We start from the raw sequence: 14309 nt of genomic DNA, 5'->3' as shown, positions 1-14309 counted from the left end.
GCTAAATTCTCCCATCATTTATACTCATGCACCCCTGCTTAACTTTATGGCCTTTCGGGTTGCAAGCCGGGACAGAATTTGACCCATTCATTTAATCTTATTCCCGCAACATAATCAAGGAACTCCACAGGCAAATTTAAAATCTGCATGCAACATCTTGGCTGATAAAAGATCATTTCCAAATTGGAGCGGTACTCTTTATACTAGGTAATTAGAGCCCAATACTCCTTTTTATTACAGTGCATTATTTATTAAATCTCAAAAGCCATCCCTCATTCAATACAATGGCAAACCATTCATTCCAGGGTCACATTTGATTGGCTCAGGAGTTGTTCTTTCTTCATTTTCACACACGTGCTTTCTCTCTAGTTTCCATATTTTGACTGTTTCTTAAATTACTCAAAAATATTTTAAAATTAAAAACCATAGAAAGCAAGAAAAAAAAATCCCCCAAAATACAAACACATGAAAGCAGCTCACTAAAGCAGTAGATATTCCCTAATGAATCTGAAGCAGAACTGGCTGGATTTAATGAAAGCAAGAACAGAAGACAGAAGCATTTTGTTCAAGGCACTGCAAGCAAAGTGTCTTCCAAACAGAAGGGGGTATTTGCGCACACAGTTTCTCCTGGTTCAAAACATTAGCTGTTGGTATCAACACAATTTAGTTCACTCATAATTTTACAGTTCAAGCCAAACGGCCTGAACATGAAGAGAATCACGGAATTTAATTGCGAAGGCAACAATATGGGAGACGGCAAAAGCCAGTAATTTCATGCAAGAACAAGAGCTTGCACACCATTTAAAGATATAGGGCCACTGATGTCAGTGGAGCCAAGCAGAGTCAGCTGAGGACCTGGACCACAGAACATAAACATTAGGGGCAAGATCTCCAGATTTGGGCATAGCAGTTGTGCTCACTAAAACCCAAGTGCCTCCACAGGAACCACAGTTATCCAGTTGGCATGTGCAAACGGGATTGCTAGGGCCTTGGATGTACATATGACTATATATGCCTTGGATGTACATATGCCTAGAAATCTATATTTTCAAGTCAAATCCAAATGTAATTTTCAAAATCAAAGCTGCTGGTAGGAATTGAGGCTAATATTTCAAGTAGTTGCACTTAAGCTGCTAATGCAAAATATGCAGTTATGCACACACAAGCAGGTGAATAGAACAGAAGGTGAAGCAATGGCAAACTGCATGTGTAACTGAGGTGCAATCCTTTGAAAATATAAAAATCTTACCCTTTAGAGACAAACATATTTTTAAACCACAGGGATGCGTAGGAATAGTAGAAATCCTTTTCTTTGGATATTTCTACCCAAATGGCTCAATCTTTTTTATTGAAAAAATTTGCTGAATTTCAAATCAAAGGACAGTTTTAATCTTCTAAAATTTAGAGGGTGTATCAGAGACATTGACACAATGGAAAAACTGTTTTTGCTGATATAGTCTAACACAGCTATCACTCTGAAAACTGACACAATGGTAACTATACCAGTGCCATCCATGCTGGTATAATGAGTTGTAATCACTTTCCATAATCCGTTAGCACTTTTTCCAAAACTTAAATCACTCTTGTTCTACAGATTTTAAAATGGCTTCTAAGGCAGTTTCTTCTTCCACTTCTCATTCAAATGTTGCTCTTGGATAGCTAAACAAAATGAGGAAATTAAGCATGGTATTTTTAAATGAATCAAAGTTCTTACTCTCCATGTTTCCAAGATCTATATGAAAATTTGAAGGAATTACTGTTCCAAAGGAAAAAGCCTCCAGAATTCTACACAGTGACAGGGAATGCTTCCTGATACAGAAGTGTGTCTTCCAAGATCATATGCCCTCTCTAGCTGTACCTAGAGAACATGGTAGATGAAAAAAAAAGTCTACAGACACTGAACTTGAAACCCAAGGAAACGGACATTTTGAGGCACTGGAAATAGTTAAGCACCATTTCTATAAAATCATATAAGAGGATCTGAAATTAGAAGAGGTAACAAGGCAAGTACCAATGGATGCAAACAAAAAGACAAACGAAATGGCATAAATGAAGTGGCGAAAATCGGTTGTTTTATAAAGGTCAAAAACAAAACAGACATAGTAAAATGTCACGGATTTAAAACTAGCTGCTGCATGCAAGTATTACCAATGACTTTGCATTTTGAATCACATAGACAGAGATCTTTGACTATCATTTCCTGTGCCAGCGATTAAAAATCTTAACATCCTAGCAAGGAGAAGAGGAAGCACTGCAACTGGGATCGTCTATCTGAAGTGAAATCCTAGTACTTTTATTAGTGAAAATTCCCTGTTGAAAAAACATTTCACTTTACCCCATATTTGATGACTCAATCTAGTCTTGCAAGCTCTAAGGCTGGTTCTGTAGTGAAGCAGATTTAAGGATGTGAAAATATGTTTAGACATCCTGAAACTTTTGGCCTTCAGAATACACATTTTCTCGAGACGTTGCTTGGGGATGTGGATGGCAAAACTAACCAGGTACCTGTAAGATTAACTAGTCATATGACTCCTGTCATAAGAGGACTGAGCAACAGAAGGACATCTTGTGACAACACTTATGGGAACCAAATATGTGCCCAGTGTAGTGGGGCAACTGCCCCACTCCGATAATCAGGGGTTAAAAGCAGCCAAGCTAGGCTGATTGGTGAAGCAGCCACAGCAAGGGCTAGCTCAGCTAGAGCCCAGCTAGCCCTGGTAACAAGTCTGTGGGCCAGAACCTGAAGGAGTCTCTCTCTAGTGGTGGAGAGAGAAGGACCTGGCTGCCTGGGAGTAGGATACTAGAGGTACAGAAATGCTGGGAAAAGGCAAGAGGAGCTGGGAAGCTCCAGCTTGTCAACTCCCCAGGCTGCAGGCCCTATGCAAGGCCTAGAAAGGTACTGGGGCTGCAGAGGTGCAGCCCGGGGATAGGCAAAGGCAGCAGGTCCAACCCCCCCCCTTGCCATTGATGAGTGATTTACAGACTGCGGTCTGTCCCAGTGAGCGGGGGGATAGATGATGACTGGCAGTAGCCACTGAGGCAAGGTGGAGATAGAGGGTTGGGGGATTTCCCTGGGAGGGGAGACCCAGATGATGGGTTACTGCCGGGCAGAACCCTGAGGAAAGAGGGGCACTGGGGTCCGGGAGGGACATGGGGCCAGTGGCAGGGGGGACTGGCCAGGAGGAGGCGCTCCATATGCTGGAGAGCTAATTCCCAAGACGACCAGCAAGAGGCGCCACACTGTTGAGTCGTCGCTTCGCTACACCAGCCTAGCATCAGGATGTGTAAAGCAAAAAAAAAAAAATGGAGAATTACAACACACCATTCGGTCTGACTCTATATCTCCTCTGCTCCAGGGTGTTTGGTACCAGATCCCAGAAGGATCTAATATCCTTCTGGAATCTGGTAGCAAACACCCTGGAGCATGCTGTAGCATCAGGCCAGATGTGGTTATATCTCCATGGAAACACTTAATAGCACAGCAGTAGGTTACAATGGGCTTGACTTCAGTACATTACGAATTAACACTGTTCCCCTCTTGCACATTTAAAGTTTCTATACACAGAGCCTAGCAGCAACATTCATGCTCTTCCATGGCTGAGCACGCTCCTTCAAACCCCTGCCCCATCCTGCCTCCTTCCCAACTGCCTGATCCCATCAGTACAATACTGGACTTCCAGAATTCAGTCTTTCTTAATGGAATCACATCCTTCTAGGCAACATGCCATATAGCCAGGCATACTGTTCAAGCAGCCATTGCTGTCCTAGTAGAGATTGGCGCAAACCAAAATCCTGAACCTAAGCACATCAACTCTTTGAGGGTGTTTGAAAACCAAACCAGGACCCAGATTCAAATAGTGTGGTTTGAATCGATCTCTAGCTATTAGGCTTGAACTTCGAACACAGATGTGTGATTCTGTGGAGGGGCTGGGTTGCAGGGGCGACTATGTATTTTGCCGCCCCAAGCATGGCAGTCAGGCGGCTTTCGGCAGCATGCCTGCGGGAGGTCCACTGGTCCCACACCTTTGGCGTACCCACCACTGAATTGCTGCCAAAACCGTGGGACCGGTGGACCTCCCACAAGCATGTCGCCGAAGGCAGCCTGACTGCCACCCTCATGGCGACTGGCAGGCCACCCCCTGTGGCTTGCCGCTGCAGGCATGTGCTTGGTGCGCTGGTGCCTGGCGCCACGCCTGGTTGGTTGTGAAGGAAAATGCAACATTTTAAGTACATATAAGACTTATGTTCCAGTTCCACTATCACATATATAAAAGTCAAACATTCATCATGCATTATGATGCTTTGTGTATGCATTTGTCAAACACTACTGAATTGAACAAATCTAGCATATAATACTCTTGGTTTTAATTATCTTATTTGAAGAGTCACATTTTAGAGATGCACATTTAATATTGAAACACTTGAAGATGCTGTAAGTACTTTAATTAAACGTCTGCATTACCTTGGTGACAGTCCACCATGGGAACAGTTGGTAGGGGAAGTTAAGGGGCTGGTCCTGCTGCTAGAGTGCCGTGAAGGAGTCCGACCAATAGTATTGCTAGGAGAACCCTAATACAGAAGCAGGAAGAAGAGGATTAGGAAAATGTTAGTATACACAACAGATGGAGACAAAAATAAAATGGGCCCAAATTATGCTTTCATTTACACTGGGCAAGCTTGATGGATGAAAATAAGGACAGGATTAGTCCCGTTCTGATTTTAGTTTGTGCTATCACTCTCTGTGTTATCGACAGTAATTGACTGCAATAAGATTAAGTGAAGGTCTAAACAAAAGCAGGGTTTGGCCCAATCTCACTAGCAAGTTCCAATACTTTCTAGCCTAGGAAGGCCACCCTTTCATAGCTCTGCTCAATGTGGGTTCCAGCCAAGACACACATGTTCCTGTTGGACCTACGTTTCAGAATCCACACATGCAAGAGGTGTAAACATATTTTGGGCAAGCTTTGAAAAATTTGGCCCATGCAAAGAGAACGAACTGCACATTCAGCCAAGTTAGCATGGAACTCACATTTAAAAACATATTTGATTCTCTGTCCTGCTGTTCCTAAAGCTGTCTTGCCAGAGAAGTAGTTTATCAAGTTATTCAACTTTTGAAACACAAGTCTTTGTATTACAGGGTATGGAGATCATTATTCTGATCATTTAAAAATTATGTTAATACATTTATTATTTTTATAGTCTGGAATGTTTTTGGATTTTGTTTGGTAACAAGAGAAACAAGTGTAAGATAATAATTTAGAGCCTCATTTTCTACTGCTTTGCAGAGTCATTTATACCATTGCAACATGGGTAAAAATGTTTCCATTCTGATTGTGTAGCATTATACACACAAGGTGCAAGATACTAGAGAATGCCGCCAAAAACACAGGTGTGTTCAGCACCTTCTTCCTGTAGGTCTGATCCTGCAGCTCTTGCTCAGGCAAGACTCTCACTGAATGCAAGGGGTGTGCAAAGACTGCAGGACTTGATGCTATCTGAATTACACAGGATTTCTGTACAAATACGTTGTTACAGTCAAGAGCAATTGCATCAAAAACTATTCTGGTAAATGCTGAACTGAGAAAAAAAGAATGTAGAGATTTACCAAAAAATTCCCTACTTTTTCCTTCAATAGGATAAAAATATTTAAAGGCTTCATGTAGAATCAAAGTAGAGGTGCACTGGTTAGAGATGGAAAAAACCTACTGGATCAAAGTTCAAGTTCCCTGATGGAGAACATAAGATATTTAACGGATTTCAATGGCAGTGCTGAGCACAGAGCGTTTGAAGAATCAGGTCCTTGATCCTAGCTAAAAGCTCAAGATAAACACTTCCAGTGGGATTTTCAAAAGCAACTTAGTAACTTAGGAGCACAAGTCCCGTTGACTTTCATATGCTCCTAAGTCACTTAGTCTCTGTGTTGGCAGCACACAGATCAAACCTAAATAGAGCTGGCAGGGTTGTTTTAATGGTCACTTCAACAAAATGTCAAACAGACATTTCATTTCCAAGAGAAAGTGAACTTCATTAAATCTACTGTGGCACAACGCTGCTAGCAGGACTACAGGCATGCTACTGCATTGATGAACAACTGTTTCAGATGTTAAGTGTTGTCTTCTGCAACTCTCCTCTTTTCTATAGGCATTAGCTGCATAAGCATCTCACCACGCTAGTGTTACTGGAGTTCTTGAGGTGGTTGTGGAGGAGCTTGGTAGCACCGTCTTGGAATGTTTTTGGCAAGGCACCAAGTAACATGGTAAACTCGGGAGTGTTCAGTTCAAACAGTGAAATCAGGACTATTTGTGCTGCCTAGAAAGAAGACAAAAAGGTAAAAGCATCCATCAATTTATCTGTTCAGAGCGTTAGAACAGTCTGCATTCTAGAAAGGATCCTTGCAGTAAATGTTACAGATTTTTCATTTAAACAGAAAATTACCATGAGACACAGACACATTTCTAACACACAGCAAGGAAGCACTGTTGAAACAAACCCTTCAGCAGTTATGCTTATAATGTATTTTTAGATGGACATTTTTTATTTTCAGGCTTAAAAAGCTGCTCGTAGTTCCAGTAATAAAGCCTTACAGTTCCTTCCTGCTCTGCAGGGTGTTTCCATTGAATACCACCAAGTTGCTGCTAGGAACAAAAGAAACCAAAAACAAAACAGAGACTTCTTGAGCTTCTTATATTAGTCTGAAAGGGATTAATGCTCTCTCCACCCAAGGGATCCACAAATCTGATACACCACATAGAGAACCCCTGCTTTGTCCTTCATATATTAACCCTTAACTCCTGATGCCCTGTATTGCAGCTACCAGCCTGGGCTCCTTCAAAGCCTAACAATGACACAGAGAGAGAGGAATCCTCTTCCCCCTACTGGGTGTAGCATCTGCAGCTCCCTCACAGTCGATGGGTGAAATCCTGGCCCCATTGAAGCCAATGGAAATTTTGCCATTGGCTTCAATGGGGCCAGGGTTTCACCCCATGTGCCTAAGAAGTCTAGAAGAATCATTTCCAAGAAAAAGTGAACTTCATGAATTCCACGTGGAAATGGAGAATGCTGGGCAGAAATGGCTTTTAATGGGAATGTGTACAGTGTAAATAATTGCTAACAATCAACAGCAGAACTGCACAAAAAATACACAGTCACATGTCTCGCATTGATATGGCCCAGGACTATATAACCAGTACAAAATGCTCCAATTCATCTTTCTCTTTCCTTGTTCGCTTTAAGGAAGCGTGAAGTAGTCTTATAATTACTGATTCAGCACCACAGAAGAAAACAACTACAAAGAAGCTGAAGCAATGAAGGACCTCTAAAAAATGCTTGGCAGCAGCATGTTTTCCAGCCTGTTGTTAGCTCTACACACGACTAATCTCCAAAGTATTTATCTGGATAAAGGGCAGTAGTTTAGGCTCACAAGCCAGATTACATGTGCTTTGATTGACAAAATTGTAGACAGACTCAGCAATCGGAGACATTTGGTTTAGAAGCTTTCTGGAATCTCCTTAGACTTCCTAAAAATGAAGAACATTTTTAAAGAAGTTTAAAAAACAAACTCATGTATTCCATTACTTTGATGGTAACTACACTTTCCATTGCTTCAGCTGATTCAAAACAAAGGACATCAGTTTTGGGAAACTGAGTATTTTAAGAGTTGCAATAATTAAGTGTGTTCAGTTTCTCATGAAGTGGAATCCATTGGTAGAGAAGGAAAATGGGTACACAGAAACCCTTCCATAGCTAAACAGAATGAAAATACCCCATTGTTTCAGTGTGAAAACTATAATTCTAGTTTTCTTACCTCTCCATTCATTAGTCTTAGAACTTAATAATAAGGCCCTGTATTAAAAAAAGCACTTTTTATCTGTAGATCTCAAAGTGCTCTTTAAAAGTGGGGAAACAGCAGCATCTCCATTTGACAGATGCAGAAACTGTGGTCCAGAGAGTTGAAGGGGCTTTCCCAGGATTGCACAGCAAGTCTCTGGCAGAGCCAATGAACAAAGGTCTCCTGCTTTCAGTTCCATACGCTAACCAAAGACAATGCTGTCTCCTGAAAAAAATCCCATTCACTTCAACACAAGCATGGCCTGCAGTTAATTACTTGAAAGAAAGAGTCCCAGGGTATGGAAGGGGGTGGGGAGGTGGTGGTGGAATTATTTTCCCTTGGTACTTTGCTCTCCGAAAATCCTAACTCCAGACTCATCCTCCTCTGACTTTCAATCAACTGTATCAGAGAGTCTCCTTATCCTGTACCCAACGGGGGACACGTTTTGTTGTCTGTCCTGGTACCTTTAATTTTCATCAACATATTTTCTGAAATGAAAACATTACTGCAAACAAAAGATCCCAAAACAGAATAGTCACGATGCAGAATTGAATGAAATGATAATCATGACAAAATACACACCTCTTCATGAAATCATGCATACCTCCGGATTATTAATTTAGTGGTTAGGAAATCTACACGCAGCCACTAGCGCAACTTGACAAGCAAACCTCAACTTCAGTGAGACTTGAAAATGAGGGGACTTGAGCGACGTTCTCAGGATAAGAACCTTTTAAAAAATAATTTGAAGTGGATTTTCAATGCCTGATCCTGCAGTCCTAACTCAGACAAAGCACCAGCTGAAATTAATGGGTGTTTTGCCTGAGTCAGGACCACATGATCAAATCTATAAACACTGCCTCTCAATGTCTGTTAAGCTACACTTGGAACGTGCTGCTCTATGGACTTCTCTCACCACATACCTCTTTCCATGGTAGGCTTATTTCCTACATAAATTGGGCATGCTCCTGCCATCATTCAGTGCCTGGAACATTCCCTGACGTCAATAGGAACTTCAAGAGGTAAACAGGAAGCTACTCAAAGACTAGGTCCAAATTTAGGGCCAGACTGTGCCTGGACCTTGGACAGCTGCGCAAGGCATGAGAAGGAGGGGAAGGATGCAAGAAGCCTTCCCATCCTTTCTACCCCTAGTGCATGGGCCAGGCACAACAGCAGTCCTTGATCTCTCCTGTGTACAGAGAATGCTCTCTCAGAACGCCTCTGGGGCAGAAAGGAGTTGAAACCATAGCAGAAGGGAGTGCAAACTTCTGTGGGTGATGTGACAGGCACCTTCCCCTTGTGTTCTACAATGCTCCAAGATGCATCATGCTTCTCTGAGGCACAATCCTTATTAGAGCTCCACTGGGGACAGTGTGGCTTTGCTTCATCCCAACATATACCACTGCCTCATAGGCACAATTTGACTCTAATGCAGCAGTTTTGAGGACACAGATGTGCTGCAGACAAGTCCTGCTCCCAAAGTCATTGGAAATTTGCCATTGGCTCCTTCCCCTTTGCATTTACTATGATCTACGTCAGGGGCTGGCAAACTTCAGCATGCGGCCCATCAGGGTAATCCGCTGGCAGTCTGGGAGTCATTTTGTTTACATTGACAGTCCGGAGGCATGGTCCATCACAACTCCCAGTGGCCGTGGTTCGTTGTTCCTGGCCAATGGGAGCTGTGGGAAGCGGTGACCAGCACGTTCCTGCAGCTCCCATTGGCCAGGAACGGGCGAACTGTGGCCTCTGGAAGCTGCGGGGGGCCGTGCTTGCAGACGGTCAATGTAAACAAAACATCTCGCAGTCTGCCAGCAGATTACCCTGATGGGCCATGTGTCGAAAGTTGCTGACCCCTGGCATAAGTGTTCAGAAAAGACTACCAGTATTAGGTATGCAAATGTCCATTTGGTGGCTTTATTGCTTTCTGCCAACTGGACATCTAACCAAGGGGGTTGTACTTATATGTGGCACAAAAAAAAGCTTTAGAACGATACACCCTATTCCTGAGGTGTGACACAACTAACAAGTACTCCTTTCAAAATACAAACTACCACCAGTAAATGGTGGTTCAATAAAGGCATTGAGACAGTACTACGGCTCTGTGGTTATTATTTCAACCTTGTTCTGGGAGAGACAGCTTTTTTTAAACGATACTCACCCACAACCAAGGTTCCCTCTAAGCTGCGCAGTTGCCTATTAAGCTCTGTGCAGGGGCTCAGGGCTGTGATGGGGAGAGATGCCTTTCCCTCAGCATGGACCTGCTGCGGCAGGGAGAGGCGCCCTCCCCCTCCTTTTTCCCCCCCTCCCCGGCCAGCCCACTGCAGCCGGGGGAGAGGCGCTCCTTCCCAGCAGCCCCAGCGCAGACCTGTCCCGGGCTTGCTATGGCTGGGGGTGAGGAGCCACTCCCTCGACCTGGACCAGGCTCACTGGAGCTGCTGCAGCCACGAAAGGCACCTCTCCCCTTGCCCCGAGCTGCTGTGGTGAGAGAGGGCTGGGGGGAGTCCTCTCTCCCCACCTCAGCCCTAGGGCAGCCTGCACTCCAAACCCCTCATCCCCAGCCCCACCCCAGAGCCCGCACCCCCAGCCAGAGCCCTCACCTCCTGCACCCAGCCCTCTGCCCCAGGCCTGAGCCCCATCCCACACCACAAACCCCTCATCCCTGGCCCCACCCCAGATCCAGCACCCCACAGCCAGAGCCCTCACCCTGCCTCGCACCCCAACTCGCTGCCCCAGCCCTGAGTGCCCTCCCATACTCTGAACCCCTCAACCACATCCCCACCACATGAATTTTGTTATGTGCACCCATATGAAGGTGATGTGTCACACATCACCTCCATATCGGTGTGCATAACAAAATTCATTCCACACATGGATGTAAAAAATTAGTGGGAACACCGCCCACAGCTCTTTTTAAATGTACTTGTTGGTTTGTTTATTGCAGGAGTAAATTGCAATGCAAACCAGGGTTCTGTCTCTTTAGCTGGGATTTTCTGTCCAAGATTCAAAAGACAACGTTCTGCCCATGCTCCAGCCAAACCAGTGGCCCAGCTCGCATTGACTCCAACAGCAGCACGGTCCAAGCAGGCCTAAAGTTCAGTACTAACTGTCACAGCACTTCCTGATTCAATCTAACAGAGCCTTCCAGCTGGGCTGTGGGTGCAATTTTCCTCTTAGATTTGAAGGGGGCAGAAGCAGCACTCCTAAATCTTTCTGGTAATCAGATATATACTAGCTTGAAAACACATATCAAAATGAGTGTGCTTTCATTGATCTTTAACTACTGTAATCTTAGAGGCCAGTTTTTCAAAAGTGACTAGTGATTTCGAGCATTTCAGTTTTTGGGTGCCCAACTTGAAATGCCTTAAAGGGGTAGATTTTCAAAGGGGTGCCCTTATAGGGTGTCTCAAATTGAGCACCCAAATCATATTACTTTTGAAAATCTTGGCCCTAATCAATAACCACTGGACAGTCATTAAATGGATAATAGTCAACAAACACATAGGCAGATTAATTCTGTGCTTGCTTCACAAGCATTGCCCATGCAATACTCATGCTGATAGAAAAGAGGGTATGTTATATGAATCTTCTCTCGCCCATGTGCCCCTGGCTTCTGACATTGCATCAGCATTGTGCAAACTCAGCACATCTCCTGTCAGGGCTAGATAATCTAGATATTAGGGGTCATCTCTTAATGGGCCAAATTCTCTGCTGCTTTAAACAGGAACAACAGCCATGAAGTCAGTGCCTGCTTATGTTAGTGGGGGGACTTGACTCTACGTCGGGATGTTGGATCACTCAATAGGGATGTGTTACTTCCTTCATTCCCTCCATAATTATACCCTTACATGTTCCACAAGCTTTTGGCTGCTCACAAAGCAGATTGACTCAAGCCACTGCTGAGCTGAGGATCAACTTCTGCAAAGACCTTGCTAGCCAGCAGCATCATATGACATGACTATTAATACTCAAAGTCCCATTTTACACTAAGAGGAGTTGGTTGGTTGGCGAGCCAGATTCATTAAATTCCTACGCCCCTTACAATCTAGTTGAAATATACGAAGTCACTTTGAAACCAAGTTTGGCAACTTTCAAGTTACAGGAAATGTCACGATCACATGAGAGAATGAATTCATTTTAGGAAGGGGGTAGAATCAGTGTCCTGAGCTTAATATGAGTGACCTGAAAGTCTATCCAGACAGCTCATATAGAAAATTGCAGTTAGTCTGATCCCCAGTAACCATATCAGATCCTTAGAGCAGTCAGCAGCAGGGTTAGGTCGCTCTAACTTATGCTGGGGATTAGCCTGACCCACAGGCTGCCCAGAATAAGAGAAGTGAAAACACCACCTTTGAACCCACTCTGCTGAGCTGTGCACTTCTCAACCACAGTCAACAACCTGGGCCAGACTTATCCCAGCGACACCTTTTAGACAATAGGGTTAATAGAAAGACACACTAAAACCAAACTATTATTTCACATACACACACATACGAATGAGGCATCGCTTTTTCAGGCATCCAGTTAATGTCTCTTTACACAGTTTAACTGTATTAGAAATCTAATCTGCAAACAGCAAGTGTATTTTGTGATTAGTGTACATCTGCACAGTGTCGTCTACCTGTTTACATTTCTCTTCCAAGTTTCCTTCACCAGGCCCTGACGAGGCTGTAGTTGATCTAGCTGGCAAATCCTCACCTACCCAACTATGCATAGTCTGGATTCAACAAATAGGAAATGTGTTATTATTTAATAAGGAAGCACAAGATTTTTAACAACAAGCATCTAAATGCAATATATATTTCAGCATCTTGCATCAGATGCATCTTCAGTACAGGTTGCTTTCCTAATTTGGGATTAATAAGAAAACATATTAATATTTGAATCAACCAGCAGGAAGATCCTAGTCAATGAAATCACCAGGGTTAAATTTAACTTGCCTTAGATCTCTGGCTCTGAAGCACTAGTTAATTTTTTCCAAATCCTGTTATAACAACCCTTAGCGCTCACCTATGAAGATGTAAAGCACTGCGTATGTTCAGACGTTAACTGATTAAACCCTGCAGCCACCATTTGTTAAGTGTGATTATCACTCTTACAGACAGCAAAACCAATAGACAGAGATTTAGGTGATATGGTCAAGTTCAGCATGTTTGAGAATTCCTGACTCTCCGTCTTGCGATGAGTCTAGTAGCCCAGTGCTCTGTGCAAATGCATCGTACAGTGTGCATCAGGCTGTGGGTATGGTTACCAGTTCTACACTCCCACTGCACATTCCTATTTTATTCTTAATTTTTCCCGAAATGATAAAATTGTGTGTGTGTTTCTCTTTTCACCACCCAAGTATAAGGTAAGTGGGTAGATTTCCATTTTAAACAACCTAAGATATATGGGTGCAGGAATCTCTGTCTACTGTTATAGATTTAAATAGCTTAATTTGTATGGAATTGTTCTCTACCAGTGATCATGCAGAATCCACATGAGGTATTAGGCTACAACAGTTTTGCATTAGGCTGTTTGCACTAGCAAGTATATTTGGATAAAGCCATGTTGGTATCAGCTCCACATCAGAGAAGGCTATTGCATTAATTGTCTCACTCATTTCCAATAGGAATGGTTTGCAGGCCTTAACTGAGGCTCAATGAAGTGGGGTTTTGGACAGATGATTTAGCATTCTGGGGATATGATGCAGAACCACACCCCTTGACCACACTTGTTTTCCCAAGTATGCTGCCTTGTGGGTTCCAGAATCTGAAGGCTACAGGAACAGTTGGATGGGAGAAGAACTCCGAAGACTCCACGTTAAGCACTTCAGTTCACAACCTACTGAAGTCTCTTGACCAGCTAGCACTTACGGATCAGATTGTACAATGTTCCCAAAGACTTCAATTACACAACTCTGTTTATACCCAGAATCTGCAAAGTAAAAACTACTTTTTACACAAATGTACATATATTCAGATGTAAATACACACTCAGACACACAGAGAGACCACATCCAGATTCTGTATAGTGAATATTGATATTATATATACACATCATAGATTTGTACATATGTATGGGAATAGTTATATATCTGTCATGTATTAGTGTGTATTCACACTCACTTACATATAAACATGATGCCTGCGCATACATTATATTAAGCAATTTCTTCCTGTCTCAGAGAGCAGACATCTGGTATACCAGCTTTAAACTGTAAAATACTTTATTTTACTTAAATACCACCCTGTAATAAAAACAACTGTTTGTTGAATAAAACTGCTTTCAAGCCAAGGGATCCCAAAGTACCATAAAAATCCATAATGGTCATTTTAAGGAAATGATTTACTCTAGGGACTTTGCTATCCAAAAAGCCCTAAAAATTTTCAACTGTGAGCCTAAGAATGTTAGAAAATTGGTTTCTTACAGAGAGTACAATAAAAATCTTTGGCCTCACACAGCAGTCCTGCCTCAAATGCTAAACAAACAGAAAATGACCACA

At 43.0% G+C, this 14309-nt stretch overlaps 1 protein-coding gene across 40 annotated transcripts in view; it reads right to left on the bottom strand.

Annotated features, from left to right (window-relative positions):
* Window positions 1-14309, bottom strand: part of CLASP1 (cytoplasmic linker associated protein 1) — a 292383-nt gene that overhangs the window by 37227 nt on the left and 240847 nt on the right. For 25 of the 40 annotated variants that reach the window (XM_030581034.1, XM_030581033.1, XM_030581041.1 and 22 more), the window contains 2 exons: window positions 6166-6309; window positions 4463-4569 (listed from right to left, as the gene is read on the bottom strand). In XM_030581034.1, the coding sequence (XP_030436894.1) occupies window positions 4463-4569; window positions 6166-6309 (251 nt within the window). Of the gene's footprint in view, window positions 1-4462; window positions 4570-6165; window positions 6310-12446; window positions 12543-14309 lie in introns of all 40 variants that reach the window. The other 15 variants (XM_030581023.1, XM_030581026.1, XM_030581025.1 and 12 more) reach the window with 1 other exon arrangement.

This window comes from Gopherus evgoodei, chromosome 11 (assembly GCF_007399415.2).
Source record: "Gopherus evgoodei ecotype Sinaloan lineage chromosome 11, rGopEvg1_v1.p, whole genome shotgun sequence".
Lineage (NCBI taxonomy): Eukaryota > Metazoa > Chordata > Testudines > Testudinidae > Gopherus > Gopherus evgoodei.
This window is presented reverse-complemented; position numbering and strand designations above follow the sequence as displayed.